The 15,610-nt window shown below is 46.3% G+C and overlaps 1 protein-coding gene across 3 annotated transcripts in view; it reads left to right on the forward strand.

Moving 5' to 3' along the window:
• DENND2A (DENN/MADD domain containing 2A) overlaps positions 1-15,610 on the forward strand; it is a 105,890-nt gene that overhangs the window by 78,016 nt on the left and 12,264 nt on the right. For all 3 annotated transcript variants that reach the window (XM_015572679.1, XM_015572680.1, XM_015572678.1), the window contains 5 exons: positions 144-253; positions 1,434-1,503; positions 3,282-3,359; positions 7,252-7,392; positions 9,025-9,173. In XM_015572679.1, coding sequence (XP_015428165.1) covers positions 144-253; positions 1,434-1,503; positions 3,282-3,359; positions 7,252-7,392; positions 9,025-9,173 — 548 coding nt within the window. The remainder of the gene's footprint in view (positions 1-143; positions 254-1,433; positions 1,504-3,281; positions 3,360-7,251; positions 7,393-9,024; positions 9,174-15,610) is intronic.

The raw sequence follows: 15,610 nt of genomic DNA on the forward strand, positions 1-15,610 counted from the left end.
TCAGCAGAATGAGCTGGAAACCCTTCCAAGGAAGGGGGTTCGAAGGTGGCGGTCATGACTGTGGGAAGGTTGGAGATGTGGTCTGCCTCATTCTCCCATGCTATGGTTTATTCTCCAACCTTCTCTTGCCCTTTTCCCTGCAGCTGGAAAGGTCTTTCAAGTTCATGAGAGAGGCTGAGGACCAGCTGAAGGCCATCCCCCAGTTCTGTTTCCCTGATGCCAAGGATTGGACTCCTGTCCAGCAGTTTACTAGGTAGGTGCCGGCATCTCCCTTCCCCACCCTCAAAGACTAAGACATGCCCTAGCCAGTTTGGCTCAGTGAATAGAGTGTTGGCCTGTGGACCAAAGGGTCCTGGGCTCAATTCCGGTCAAGGGCACATGCCCTGTTGCCAACTCAATCCCCAGTAGGGGGCCTGCAGGAGGCAGCCAATCAATGATTCTCTCTCATCATTGATGTTTCTATCTCCCTTGCCCTCTTCCTTCCTCTCTGAAATCAATAAAAATATATATACATTTTTTTAAAAGACTGATGCGAGAACTAGAGATGGGGTCATAGACGGCAGACCCCATAAGTCAGGCTTACCATTAAGTGATCTTTATGGGCCTGGGCTGAGGTTTCCCTCACCAGTGTTTTTAAAACTTTCCCGATGATAAGAATAACCTTGCTAAGTATGCAGGTTCCCAGGCTGCTCACTTAGTCTGCACATTTGTTTACTTCATGAGCCTTTGTGAAGGGCAATAAGGTCATTCCTAGTCTAGGGAAACATTGCCCATCATCCATCCTGCCCAGGTCCACTGAGGCATTTCTTCAGTAGCCCTCCAGCTGTTACTCGGACTGTGGTTAGTTCACATTTCTGCTCTAACCCAAGTGGCTAGGTATAAAAATTTTATTATCAGATGTTCAGCAACTGACCAAACTCAGTAGGCTGTGTATCCTAAATGTTTGAGGGCTGCTGTGTTCCTCAAAGTTGACCCAGCAGCCTCTAAGGACAGCCCAAGCCTGGAGGTGGCTCTGAACAGACGGTCCCCTGGAAACGCCACACCCAGGGCAGTTCGAGGGGGCCCAGGACTGTCCCACTCGTCAGCTTCTCCCTCACTGAGTCGCATCCCTAGACCAGTGCATGCGACCTCACCCTCATGCTCATGGAAGGCAATAGCCACAATCAGTGCTCAGTAAATGACTGTTTTGTGTCCTGGGATGGCTCAGGTGAAAGAATTATAGGAGATCTCAGAGGAAAAAAAAAAAATCCTCTGAGGACACAGTGACACTTTAGAGCTCTCTGTCCCTGACAGACTCCAAAGCGAGAGGTGACCCGAGTCCCAGCCAGAGATGGACAGCCAGGACAGCCTCCTTCAGAATGTTTACAGCACTCACCGTGGTGTGTCTTTGTTTTGTTTTGCTTCATAATGTACTCTTGTTTTCCCCACCACAGTGAAACATTCTCATTTGTCTTAACTGGAGAAGATGGAGGCAGGAGATTCGGTTACTGCCGAAGACTGCTGGTTAGTACATTTGCCTCTCAGTCAGCAAGAGTGCCACACAGAGCCAGTGCTGGCTTCCCACGGTTTCACCTTGTGCCACGAGAGAAGGGACAGGCAGTGTGGCAGGTTAACCAGGATGGTTAAGAATATGGAGGAAGAGCCCTAACCGGTTTGGCTCAGTGGATAAAGTGTTGACCTGAGGACTGAAGGGTCCCGGGTTCATTTCTGGTCAAGGGCACATACCTTGGTTGCAGGCTCAATCCTCAGTATGGGGTGTGCAGGAAGTAGCTGATTGATGTTTCTCTCTCATCAATGTTTCTAACTCTCTATTCTTCTTCCTTCCTTTCTGTAAAATCAATAAGATACATTTTTTTAAAAAAAGAATATGGAGGAAGATTGGGGGCCTCAGCTGAATCTTACTGACAGACAGGAACAGTTGTTACATTGGACGATGTCTTCTTTGGAAAGAAAATACTTTCTCCAGTGTTTTCCCCATCAAGTAAAAGACTTTCTCTTCTTAAACCAAATGTTCTTTCTAATAAAACATGCTAAAGAGACCTGGGTACCTTAGTGAGAACATTCATAATGGGGCTAAGTACAGAAAAGGGTTGGTTTTATCGTTCATGATGCAAATAATAATTGATCAAGTGTCTCCTTTAGAGCCTTTAAAAGTCATAAACTATCCCAATATACTGACTGTGCTAAAACATTTGAAAACTTGTCCTCTGAGGCCCATTCCTTTGAAAATCTTTAGTAGTGACACATCATTTTCTACTGAGAATGATTTTAGTCTTAGAAATAGGCTAATATAATTTAGAGTCAAGAATAATGCATGGCCATGGCCTGTGTGGCTCAGTTGGTTGAGCACCATCCCATGCACCAAAACGTTATGGGTTCAATTCCTGATCAAGGCACATGCCCAAGTTATGGGTTCAATCCCCAGTTAGGATGCATGTAGGAGACAACCAATCTATGTTTCTCTCTCACATCAATGTTTCTCTCATTCCCTTTCACTTCTCTCTCTAAAATCAATAAAAATCTATTCAAATAAAAAAAGAATAATGTACCCTAGCCAGTTTTGCTCAGTGGATAGAGCGTTGGCCTATAGATTGAAGGGTCCTGGGTTTGATTCCGGTCAAGGGCACATGCCTGGGTTTCAGACTGGATCCCCAGTAGGGGGCATGCAGAAGGCCAGGTTAGTGGAAGGCGTGCAGGAGGCAGCCGATTGACATATTTCTCTCTCTCTCTCTCTCTCTCTCTTCCTTCCTCTCCCTCTAAAATCAATAAAAGCATTCTTAAAATAAAAAAGAGTAATGCAAATGCATGGCACATAGTAGCTCTTCAGTAAATATCTGTTGAATTAATTACTGATTAAAAAGTATGGATAATCCTTAAAAAAGTTAAGTAGGATCATAATTTTTGTTGGTAAAATTAAAGTATTGAGATTGATTTTGTTTTTTGTTGAAAATTAGCTTAAAAGTCAGTTTCCAAAAAGGATTTTCAGAAATTATTTCTCCTTTGGAATTATCAATATAATAAACATATAGTTTATTTAAAAGTTTATTATAATAAACATATAGTTCCTTACAAAGAATTATAGTGATTTGGGTAAACAAATTATGCCTCTTATTTATGATTACATACATAGGCCATGTTGAGCACCTACTGTGTGCACAACAGTTGTCCGAAGGTATGGTGCATGAAAACATCAGACAAACGATAGCACTCAGAAATCTTTGGGTTCTTTCCTTCCCTGAATTTGGTAGCACTCATGATTTCCTGTATTTCTCTCCAAAAAGCCTGGTGGCAAAGGAAAGCGTCTCCCTGAAGTTTACTGCATCGTGAGCCGCCTGGGATGCTTCAGCCTCTTTTCAAAGGTGAGGAATGGGGCCTCAGAGAAAGGAGGCAGGGCCCAGAAGGACACAGGAAACCCCCAACTTCTGGTACTTTTATAATCTAGCTCTCCACTCTTCCTTCCCGCTTCCTCCTCCTCCCCTCACAGTGGCCTCTATTCTCTTATCATTGCATCAGGAAATAACAGTTGATGTAGGTCAGGGCTCAGAAACTGGGGAGAGAATCAAAGTAATTGTAGCTAAGGATGGGAGGGGCAGAGGATCTTCCCAAAATTTCCCATGTTTTATTTTTTTTCTTCCAAGCATTATCTATAGTCATATTTGCTTTTGCTGGACAAAAACCCACTATGATGCATGTATGTATGTATATGTATCGATGTACATATGTGTATATGTGCTATGTGTATATGACTTGTTATTGTAATAATGCCCTAAATCTATTGAAATCTTAATATAATTTGTTCTTCTGCTAATATACCAAGATACAGGAATTGCCATATTGAGTTGGCCCATCCACCGCAGTATTTTAAATTGGTGTATAAGAGATTATTATGCTATATCATGCTAATGTCAAAAGTCAGATATAGCTAAGTTTCCTATATTAACTGGAGATACTCATAAGTTTATATAAAATCCTTCAGCATTTATTTCAGTCTGAGCTTTCTTTTGGAGAATTGAAGTCGTACATCTACTGTCCATGGGTGTGAGGCAGCATTTCCTAAAAAGCATTCCAAAACAAAAGTCTACCTCCTGCCCCCCCTCCACCAACCGCAGAGGAAGCCTGAATTATGCTGATAGAGCGTGACCTCTTGCCAGATAGAACTTCCACTCTATGCAGGTGTGTCCGAAATAGTTAGTAGTGTCCGTGTACTCTGAGACATGCTCTTTCCTCCACTCCACTGGTGGTAACCATTCTACGTTAAAGTTGGTCATTTATAAATTGCTGCTCCTGCAAGTCTTTGGCATGGGTTTAAAGGCAGAGGTAAGGCTGTAGGTCACAGCGTTTGTTATTGTGAGAATACTTATGTGAAAGCTGGAAGTAGCCCTGGTCGGGTAGCTCAGTTGGTTGGCCCGTCATCCCGATGCACCAGGGTTGCAAGTTCAATACCCAGTCAGGATACATGCAGGAATCAACTAAGGAATGCATCAGTAAGTGGAACGACAGGTAGATGTTTCTCTCTCTCCCGTCCTGCTCCTCCCAAAGAAAAGAAAGCTGGGGGGGGGGGGCAGAACGGGGTGTGGCAATGAGTGGATAAGGACAGATATGTAATACCACCTTAATCAATAAAGAAAAAAAAATTTTTTAATTAAAAAAAAGAAAGAAAGCTGGAAGTAAAACAGCTCATGTGTGTTAGCTTCAAAAGACAGCTTTGGAATTTACATGAGCTTCATGGCTATGTCCTGTGCAGGGGATGTGGAGCAAGTAAACATGCCATCATGCTTGCGTGAGGCACAATCCTGGGATTTCACGTCAGTTTTGTGACCAGGGATATTTTAAGAATGTAGTGTCATGACTTGCCAAAGACGGTACAGCAAATACTCAGGGTAGAATTAGAAACAGAGCTTTGGCAAACTGATCCCTAGAACTCAAGCTATTTTCAGGTGAGGGACAAGGATGACAAAAATGGCAAATTGTTCTTTAGTCCAGATAGGAATCATGGATAAGAACTGCTCTTAGAATCTCTGAAGAAGGTTTATCATTAAATATTGCCACAGTAATGCTGTATAGCAAACCACAGTGGCTGAAAGCAACAATCATTTATTCTCACAGACATGCAGGTCAGAGCATGGCTCTGCTGATCTCCCCTGAGCTCCCTCATGTGCTAGGAGTAGGCGGGGGTTGGCTGATCGGGGCTGGCAGATGTGCTTTAGGCTGCAAGTCCGCTTGGGTCTGGGCCACACGTCTGTCATCCTCTTTAGACAGAGAGCTGGCCCACGTCTGCTCTTCTTACAGCTATAGCAGAGGCACAAGCAGGCAAGCAAAACTCAAAGGCAGGCCTCCAAAGGCTTCCAAAGGCCATGTCGAGCACTGGCACCCTCATTCCACTGGCCCTGTGCCCCTCAACCATTTTTCGTTATTGTCCCCTGAGCAGCCTTTTAATATATTTTCCCCCTGACTTGTCTCCCCCTCCCTATGAAATTCTTTAAAAATTTTTGCCATATTATTTTCTTTTTATTGTGCTAAAAATACCATTCTAACCATTTTTGAAGTGTACAGTTAATTGACATTATGTTCATTCACACTGTTGTGCAATCGCCACCACCATCCATCTCCAGAACCTTTGCATCTTCCCAAACTAAAACTCTGTACCCATTAACCACTAACTCCCCACTCCCTCCCACCCCATCCACCAGCCCCTGGCAGGCACCATTCTACTTTCTGTCCCTGTGAATTTGACTACTCCAACATCGCATGTCAGTGGAATCATACACTATTTATCCTTTTGTCACTGGCTTATTTCACTTAGCGCATGCCCTCAAGGTTCATCCATGTTAGAACCTGGGTGAAAATTTCTTAACTCTTTAAGTCGGAACAATATGTATATGCCACATTTTGTTTATCCATTTATCAGTTGATGGGTTGTTTCCACCTTTTAGCTCTTTATTATGGATTATGCTGCTATGAACATGACTATGCAAATATCTGTTTGAGTCTCTGCCTTCAATTCTTTCAGGCTTGTACCCAGAAGTAGAATTTTTGAATCATAGGATAATTCTGTGTTTAATTTTTTAAGGAACTACCATATTATCTTTTTAACTTTAATAATAAATTGTATTTAACATATCTAAAATACTATCATTTCAACATGTAATCAACATGAAGTCATTGATATTTTACATTATTTATTTTGTATTTTGAGATCCACTGATTATTTTACACTTACAACACATCTCAATTCAGACTAGCCATACATCAAGGGTTGAATAGGTACATGTGATATTCTTTTAAATGGCCTATTTTCCCAATTTTTTTCCTGTTTTATTAAGGTATAATTGAAGTGTGAGGTTTTGGGTTTTTTTTAAAGTTATTATTGAATTTATTGGAGTGACATTGGTTAATAAAGTTATGTAGGTTTTAGGAGTACAGTTGTATAATATGTCATCTGTATATTGTATAGATATACAGTCAAGTCTCTCCACCACTATTTATCCCCCTTTTACCCTCTCCTACCTCTCCCCAACCCCATAAATGGCATTTAAATTGAAATAGATTGTGAAGCGTCTTACATTTGAAGTTTTATAGTAACAATTTTATTGCAATACAACTCACTAAATACTTCACCCATTTAAAAATATACACTTCAAAAAAATAAAAATAAATAAAATAAAATATACACTTCAGTGGCTTTTAGCATATCTGTATATTATTCCCACTGAGAATGCCCAAAAACTCACATGGCCTAACCCAAAATCAAGGGGTGGCTGGAACTATACTTTGCCCCGTTAGTGGGAGGAACTACAAAGTCACATGGAAGCCAGACCAGTGTGGCTCAGTGGTTGAGCACTCAACTCATGAATCAGGAGGTCACTGGTTCAGTTACTGGGTTGTGGGTTCAATCCCTAGTATGGGGCATGCAGGAGGCAGCCAATCCATGATGTTTCTCTCCAATTTATGTTTCTATCTCTCTATCCTTTTCCCTTCCCCTCTCTCTCGATAAAAACATCTTTATTTTAAAAAAAAAAAAAAAGATAACTTGTTTTAAAAAAAAAAGTCACATGGCAAAGAGAGTAATGACCGAGGGGGGAGAATTGGGAAATAACACATAGGGTAGAAGAGACTGTAAGCTTGGTCTGATGAGGACAGCAGGGCTGCCCATGATTCTTCAGTCTCCATGGCAGGCCCACTGCATCCAGGACAGGCAGTACCTTGGGGCCCTGGCTCGGGATGGCTGAGCTGCTCTTCTGACCCTTGCAGATCTTGGATGAGGTGGAAAAACGCCGAGGCATCTCCCCTGCCCTCGTACAGCCCCTCATGAGGAGTGTCATGGAAGCCCCTTTCCCAGCCTTGGGCAAAACCATCATTGTCAAGAACTTCCTGCCAGGAACGGGAACTGAGGTGAGTGGTCAGAGTGCTTTCCTCTCCTGAGGGAGAGAGTGGTCCAGACAGCCACGTCTGAGTGCTCTGAGGGGTTGGCCTTTGGTGGGCTGTCACGTTCGGTGGTGTCGTCTTGCCCCTTGGGTGTCATCATCCAGTGCATCCAGCCCAGGATTCCGGCCCAGAGAGCAACCCCCAGGACTGTGCCACGGCAGCACATGTGTTTCTGTGCATGATGTTGGCCTTCTAGGTTAGGGACCTGCACTGAACATTCTTGGTTTCTCAGTATAGCTCACTGCATTCTTTACTTTTTTTTTTTTTTTGGTATTTTTATTGATTTCAGAAAGGAAGGAAGAGGGAGAGAAGGAGAGAAACATCAATGATGAGAGTGAATCATTGGCTGCCTCCTGCATGCCCCCTACTGGGGATTGAGCCTGCAACCTGGACATGTGCCTTGATCTGGAATTGAACCCTGATCTCCTGATTCATTGGTCGACGCTCAACCACTGAGCCACGCCAGCCAGGCCCATTGCATTCTTGAGTTGTATATGAACCTGTTCATGTTTTTAGTCTGCATCACCTCTGTAACTTGATTATGTAAAACATTACTTTTAGAGAAGACAAGCTCAGGGACTACTCCTTATTCACCCTAGACTCTGAGAGCGCTCCTGTCCTTGCTGGGCCGGCATTTGATGCAGGAGCTGGTTTGCATTCTTCCCATTCTCCTTATGTGGCTCTGGTACCTCAGGAGGCACATCTGTCTCAGACTTGGGTCTCTAGTTCCAAAGTCCCTGGCAGAACAAGTCACCTGTGGAGCCAGGGCAGAGTGGGGGAGGGGGAGGATGGGTCTGGGACATTCCGGAACAACCCAATTTCCCAGCATAGAGAAGAGGAGTCCCCTGTGGCTGGAGAAACATCCCACACCAGATGCAGGCAGCTTGGCCTTGGGGATGTTAGCACTAGTGAGCCCACTGCATGGACAGCCCTGAGCAGGCACTGTGCTAAGAGTGAAAACCGGTCTCTGCTCTGTGAAGGAGCCAGCTCCTTACAGAGAAAAAACATGCACATGAGAAGTGACCAAGATGAGTTCAGGAACATAACAGCAAATATGGAATGAGAAGACACACACTCAACGTAAGCGCTGAAAGGCTCCACATCAGGGGGTTGGGATGGGGTTGGTCCTTTAAGAAAGTCGTTCTAGAGGAGGTGAGTCTGGAAAGTGCTGCTCGGACCTGCTGGTCCTTCTGAGTGAGCCTGTGACTCCGTACCTCCAGGCGATACTTCCTCCAGAGACCCACGCTCACCCGCGGGGCTCTAAGGGACAGCTCTAAGGGACAGCACACAGTCCAAGTCAGAGAACTCTGTGGGGAGTCCAGGAGAACCTCCGACCACTTTGGGCCAAGGGCACTGCTTCCGCCATCCTCTCCCCACCTCCGTCCGAACTGTCCTCAGTCTCATGGTTGAGTGTGAGGCACGTGCTTCCCTTCTACACGTACCTGCCACCAGTGCCCTGGGTTCTTTCTTTTCCCCGATCCCTTTCGTTTTCCTTTCCCTTTACCCTGCCAGTGGGCCACCCTTGCAGAGGACGACTTGTTGCGTGAGCGGCCTGGCTGAGTAGGCGGGCCCTTCACGGCTGCTCCTGTTCCCTGGCAGGTGATTGAACTGTGCCGCCCGCTGGACTCCCGGCTCGAACATGTGGACTTTGAGTCCCTCTTCTCTTCTCTCAGCATCCGCCACCTGCTCTGTGTTTTTGCCTCCCTGCTTCTGGAAAGGAGGGTCATCTTCATCGCAGACAAGCTCAGGTACAACCTTGGCTACTTCTGATAAAGTGTTTGCATGGCAGGCAGTCTTGGAGGTTGGTGATGGTGTAGGATTTCAGAGGAAGCTCCTCTGGGGTGACAGTGGGAGTCAGTGGGCATCTAAGATGCAGGTTCGGAAGCACACGAGTGGTGTGAAACAAGGTAGGCCTGCACTGCTCTGCAACACTTACCTGGTATTGGGCCTACTTTTTACTCATTCTACTTTGTGTTGGGCACTCTACCATGTATGCGCTGGGGATAGGGGGAAAGACCCAGAGCTGCCCTCAAGGAGCTCTCAGTACAGTGGGGCGACAGGGAAGAGAACAAACCACCCAGTAGTGCTGTGAGGGCTCGCTAGAGGGGTGCGTCCTGGAGATGGAGAGGGCACTTCTCCCTGAGCCTCAGGCATAGTCCAGGCAAAAGCAGCTGCCTGTACAAGGGCGAGGAGACAGGAGGCTGAGCACAAAGCAGTTCACTGTGGCTGAGCAGAGCCTTCTTCGCTCTGAACTGAGGGCACAGGAGCCTCAGTGGCAGCTGCAGCTCCAGACAGCCTGCGATGTGGGCCCGGCTGAGCGGGCCCGCCGGCCAGAAGCAGACGAGGCCAGCTGAGGAGTCCATCTGGAGAGAAGGCCATTTGCCAAAACACAAAAATCGAAGCACTGTGGTTCAGAGAGGAAATACGCCTCTCAACTCTGGAAAACAAAAGGGAGGAAGAAGAAAAGAGAAGGAATGGAAAGGACAAAGCACATGAATGTGGAGCTCATCAGGGGGCGTGGTGGGAGATGGAATCCAGCCCCCCCACCCCACCCCGCCATCTGGTCACCTTGATGATGTTGCTTTTGGACAGCAGCCACTTGGCTCTCGCAGCCTGCTCCACCCTGTGTTCGTTCTTCACTCTCGATGTCACCGTTACTGTACTCCCTGGGCACTCCGTCAGCTCAGCTTGGGAAGCAGGCCTGTCTCTGAGCCTGCAGCTGGTGCTGGGCGCTGGGCAGCTCTCCAAGCTCCCTGGACCCTGGGGAATTCAGACCAGAGAGTTCTCAAGGGTGAGGCCCTGGAAGCCAAGGATGAGTAATAACCCTTCAGTGACCGGGATCAGGTTTCATCACACTCTAGTAACTGTCTGTGTTCTTTGGCAGCTGCGCTCAGTGCCCCACTGTCTCTAGTTGTACATTCTCAGGCTTGACTTTGGGGGTGGGGAAAGGATGATAGAAAGGCCTAGACCTGTGCTCAGAAGTCGGGGCGTGTTCTCCACCTCTCTTGTCGCTTTAACTGCATACTTTCTGAGGGCTTTGGCTCAGCCTTTTGGGGGCTCTCCAACCTCAGTTGTGCCCCCTCCACTAACAAGCCAAGTCTGGCTCACCTGGAAGACACTGACATAGCTACTGATCAGAGCACAGAGACCCCACCAAAGAGCATCGTGTATGTGAGGTTACTGAGCAGGAAAGCCAGAACCCACCTTCTCTCCTCCGGGCTGCTCCATCTAAGGGGGTTCCTCCAGGAGGAATCAACAAACACCCAGCTCTTTCTGGTTTGTGGGAAAAGAGCTATAGGAAATCAAGGGTTCTTGGGTTAAGTCCTGACAATTAGGGCTTGGGAGGCAGTGGCTGGCTGCCAGTAGTTTGACCTGAAAAAAATCTACAAAGAAAGCCTTCCACATAAGTTTGAGCTGGTGCTTTCATCCTTATCAACTTGGCACAATTCTCTACCCATTGCACGTGCACCCCTTCCTGGCCCTGTTCAGCTAGCAGTGGAAGCAAGCGCCTCATTCTTCTGGTTTCCATCCATAGCCCCAATCTTTTCAACACCATAGAGGAGTGCATGAGAACAGGGCATGCCACACACTCAGTGCATGGCCCTGTGACATCCGAGGGTGGACCTCAGCCTGATTTACGCCTGTAGTCACTGTTGCCAGCATCCTCCCCCTACCACACAATTTATTTACTCATCATTGTTAGTGAGTCTGCCCACTGCAAGAGGAAATAGCAGAGTTGTGGCAAATATTGTATGAGTTATAAAAGGGTTTTAAGTGGAGCCAAAAATCTATCAAATCTAGAATAACATTTTTGTTCCGTTTCATCTTTAGGATGGACATTGAGTGTTTCTTAAGCTGTGTCAAGCCAAAGTCTGACAGATGGAAAAGAAAGAATGTTGTTGTGATGGCTTGTTCTGTTGTCATAACAACCCAAATAAATATTTCCCTATACCCCTTTCTTCATTTCCCTAATGGTAAACATTTTGTTTTTTTGTAGCTTATTAATTTCAGTTCCCAAAGTTTTGTCTAACTCTATAGATGAGGCTGAATAATACAGTCATAAGCTGCACATTAACAAATTTGTACAAAAGTTTTATATGGAACAGAGGTTTTTTCATTGTTTGTTTTTTATTCAAATACAAGTGAAAGTTTATTTAGAAAGTTACAGAAGTAGAAAAAGTGAACCAGCTGGGCTGCATGGGCTCAGGAAACAAGTTAGGCAAAAGAGGACCCCTGGAGCTTAGGGGGGAGATAGCGAGCAAAGATAGGCACCTTGAGGGAAGAAGAGGGGAAAAGGTATGAGCTGCTCCAGAGAAAGAGAGAGAAGGGGACAGGGTTTTCAATATTCAAGAAATTTACTTTTTATCTTTCTATAGTGCAGTAACACTAGAAGCTGAATGACAGACTGCTAGCTAATGATATATCAAATCTTGACAAATACTGGAGTTTGAACCTTGGCTTTAACATATTGGTAACTACACAAATAAGTTCATATGTAGCTGTGCACCTTTGTCCTTTTGGGTGCCTCTTTTGGTTCATTTTTTAAAATATATTTTTATTGATTTCAGAGAGGAAGAGAGAGAGAGAAACATCAATGATGAGAGAGAATCCTTGATCGGCTGCCTCCGTGGAGGCTCAAGCCTGCAACCTGGGCATATGCCCCAATCGGGAGTGGAACCTGATTCATAGGTCAACACTCAACCGCTGAGCCATGCTGGCCAGGCCTTTTGGTTCATTTTTAATCAGTGTCTGTAAGCCTAAATGGGGTCTCCTGTCCTGTCTAGAATCAGTTGTGTCCGGCAATGTTTGCCATCTCAGAGAAAGGTTGGGTTTGTAAGCACGCCCTCTCAAAGTACGTGCGTTTGCCCAAGCAGGGTTTGAAAGTGAGTAGCGGCCGTATTGGTGGTCTGGCATCTAAAAGTGAGCTAGCTGGACTGCCTGGGTTCAGGAAACAAGTTACAGAGCTGAAAGGAGGACCCCTGGAGTGGCTGACAGTCTTAGGGATACATACAGGGTAGGCAAAAGTAGGTTTACAGTTGTGAGTATGTGAAACAGAGTTAATAAAACTATTGTAACAATCATAACCGGGATTCCATACGAACAACTATACACCTACTTTCGCCCACTCCTGCACATTTGCAGGCTTGATCCCCATTCGGGGACATTTGGGAGGTGGCCGATCAGTGATTCTCTCTCATCATTGATGTGTCTATCTCTCACTCTCCCTTCCTCTCTGAAATCAATAAAAATATTTTTTAAATGCAATTTTAGTGACACAGTAGCATCAGTCTGATTAAATATTAAGTATTAACTACCTATTTTTGCCTGTGAATGCCAAGAAGACAACATTTGAAGCAATATTTAGAGAATAGCATAGTCACAGATTATTGTCCTCTACCCCAAACCCATCCTAACAGAACCTTGGGCTAGACCAGCCGTGGGCAAACTACAGCCCACGGGCCAGATCCGGGCCGTTTGAAATGAATAAAACTAAAAAAAAAAAAAAAAAGACCGTACCCTTTTATGTAGTGATGTTTACTTTGAATTTATATTAGTTCACACAAACACTCCATCCATGCTTTTGTTCCGGCCCTCCGGTCCAGTGTAAGAACCCATTGTGGCCCTCAAGTCAAAAAGTTTGCCCACCCCTGGGCTAGACACTTAATCTAGTTCTCTCCGAGTCAGGTCCCTCCCAGGGTGTGCTGGCTTTGTGTTGTCTTTTGGGGGTTTACTGTGGCAGCTCAAATCCTCTCCAACACTTTCATCTATTATTTCCTCAAAGTGAGATGTCACCGTTGCTCTTTGGTCCTGTCTTCGCTTATGAGCCCTAGAAGTCTTGGTTCTTTCCAGTTACAGCTATTGCCTGCTCCTGGTTCTCTATCGCTTTGTAGTTTATAGACATTAAATCTGGAAGGACATCAGAAATCATCTAGTCCCCTTTCCTTATTTAACAGAAGAGGAGTCTGATGCCTGGAGAAGTGAAGGGCTTTACCTGAGATCGCACAGTTTTCTTGAGGTCCAGCCTGTGTTCTTTTTAAACTCGGTGACACATCACTTCAGGGTTTGAAAGTACAGTCATGGAAATGTGGCAGCCACTGCACGGTGACGCCCATCCTCCGCTAGGTCTCACCAGGCACCAGGCCAGACCACAGTCTACCTGTCATTCCTGTTCCTGGCAATGATGCACTGGTAGGAGAGATGCCCTGCTTGGGATACTAAAGAATACTGACGGGCTCATCCTTCCAACTCCTGGGTGTCTGTCTAGCTCAGGAAACTCATCATTTACTCTTCTGGTGGCATCCTAGGTGAGTGGGAAGGCAGTGAGCATAGTAACCCACGTATGGCACGGGGACTGGGCGGCACCAGAACTGAAGCGCCCTCTGCAGGAGAATGTTAGCACCCACAAGTGCATCCCGATGCCTGTGAACTCATGCTTCAGCATTCTGGGACCTGAACCTCACCTGCGCCCAGCTTTGCCCTTTGCCCTAGGCCGTGGTCGGCAAACTGCAACTCGAGAGCCACATGCGGCTCTTGGGCCCCTTAAGTGTGGCTCTTCCTAAGCCTTAGGGGTACCCTAATTAAGTTAATAACAGTGTACCTACCTATATAGTTCAAGTTTAAAAAATTTGGCTCTCAAAAGAAATTTCAATCGTAGTACTGTTGATATTTGGCTCTGTTGACTAATGAGTTTGCCGACCACGGCCCTAGTGGGTTTGGCCCAGTGAATAGAGCATCAGCCCATGGACTGAAGGGTCCCGGGTTCGATGCTGGTCAAGGGCATGTACCTCGGTTGCAGGCTCAATTGGGGCTCGATCGTGCCGGAGGCAACCATTCCATGTGTCTCTCTCACATCGATGTTTCTCTCTCTCTGTCTCGGCCCCTCCCTTCCACTCTCTCTAAAAATCAATGGGAAAATATCATCAGGTGAGGATGAACAAAATAAACAAAGACAAAAAAACCTTTGCCCAGCTCTTAACCCTGGGTCCCAGCCAAACTCCCACTGGGCATCGCCTCCCTCCCTCCCTTCCACACAAATTGTTCACAGCTTTGTCGCTGGTGTTCCTTTCCTCCACCCACTATAACATGAGTCAGCTGCCGGGCTCTCTTCCATGGCCTTCCCTCCGCAGCACTGCCTCTCCTGCACCCAGCAGATGCTCAGCGAGGCTGTGTGGCCAGCGTGCTTGGAGTCACCTGAGCATCCCCAGAACCAGAGACTATTCATCTCTGGCCCATCTCCCTTGGTCCTGCACAGGGATGCCTGCCTCTGCTTCCCACCTTCCTCTCCTGGCCCGGGTTCTCTTCTCACGCGGAGCCTTCTCCTCTGGCAAGCACCACCACCACCACCCCCACACACACACACACCCGCCCACAGAGGGCTCCTATGGCCTTCACAAATCAGGGAATAATTTCGTTAGCATTTGCAGCAGAGATGGAGAAAAACACTTCAGCTACACTTAAAATAGCCCCTCTTTTCTCCTCTACCACTTATTTTTGCGGAAAGGCTACCACTAACTGGTTATTTGCAGAATTTGACCTTTCCTTCTAGTGTTTCAAGAGGCATTTTTTAAGAGAAGAATGATGTGGGCTTGAGAGCAAGAGGAACGAGCCGCCCCTCAGTCTGTCATGTCCCTGCTGCCCTGTCTCCTGCACCAGCCAGCAGGGTGCTCATGCTAACCAGCTGTGGAAACGCTTGGGTTTAGCTGCAACAGAGACCATTTAAAAAACAAACAAAAACCACTCGCTAGGAAAAATAGTCAATAGTGGCAACACCTACCTCCCTGTCCAGCAGGTTACCCAGTTGAGTTGTCATCATTTGTCCCATCGCAGTTGAATACCATTATCCTTTAGCTCACTGCATTCCAGTTACCTGAATGAATGTTCTCTTTCCGTACATTTATTCCCCCACCTATGTCACTGGTGTTGCTTATCGTTGTTTTAAAAACTGGTTCCAACCGCCTTTGTCATCCAGTTGGCTCATACTGCCGCTGAACCAGGGTCTCCTCACCCTCTGGGGGCCTGCCTGGCTCTACAGGGCAGCATGAGCTTCTACCAGGAGACAGCACAGTGCCTGCTGTGGCAGCAGAGAGAAGGGAGCAACCGATTATACTTCTCCTTCTAGGGATGAGGCACAGGAAAGCGAAAGGGAGCTGCAGGGTGCGGGGTGTGGGGGAAGGGAGTGCGGGGG

Source organism: Myotis davidii, unplaced genomic scaffold (genome assembly GCF_000327345.1).
Source record: "Myotis davidii unplaced genomic scaffold, ASM32734v1 scaffold329, whole genome shotgun sequence".
Taxonomy (NCBI): Eukaryota; Metazoa; Chordata; class Mammalia; order Chiroptera; family Vespertilionidae; genus Myotis; species Myotis davidii.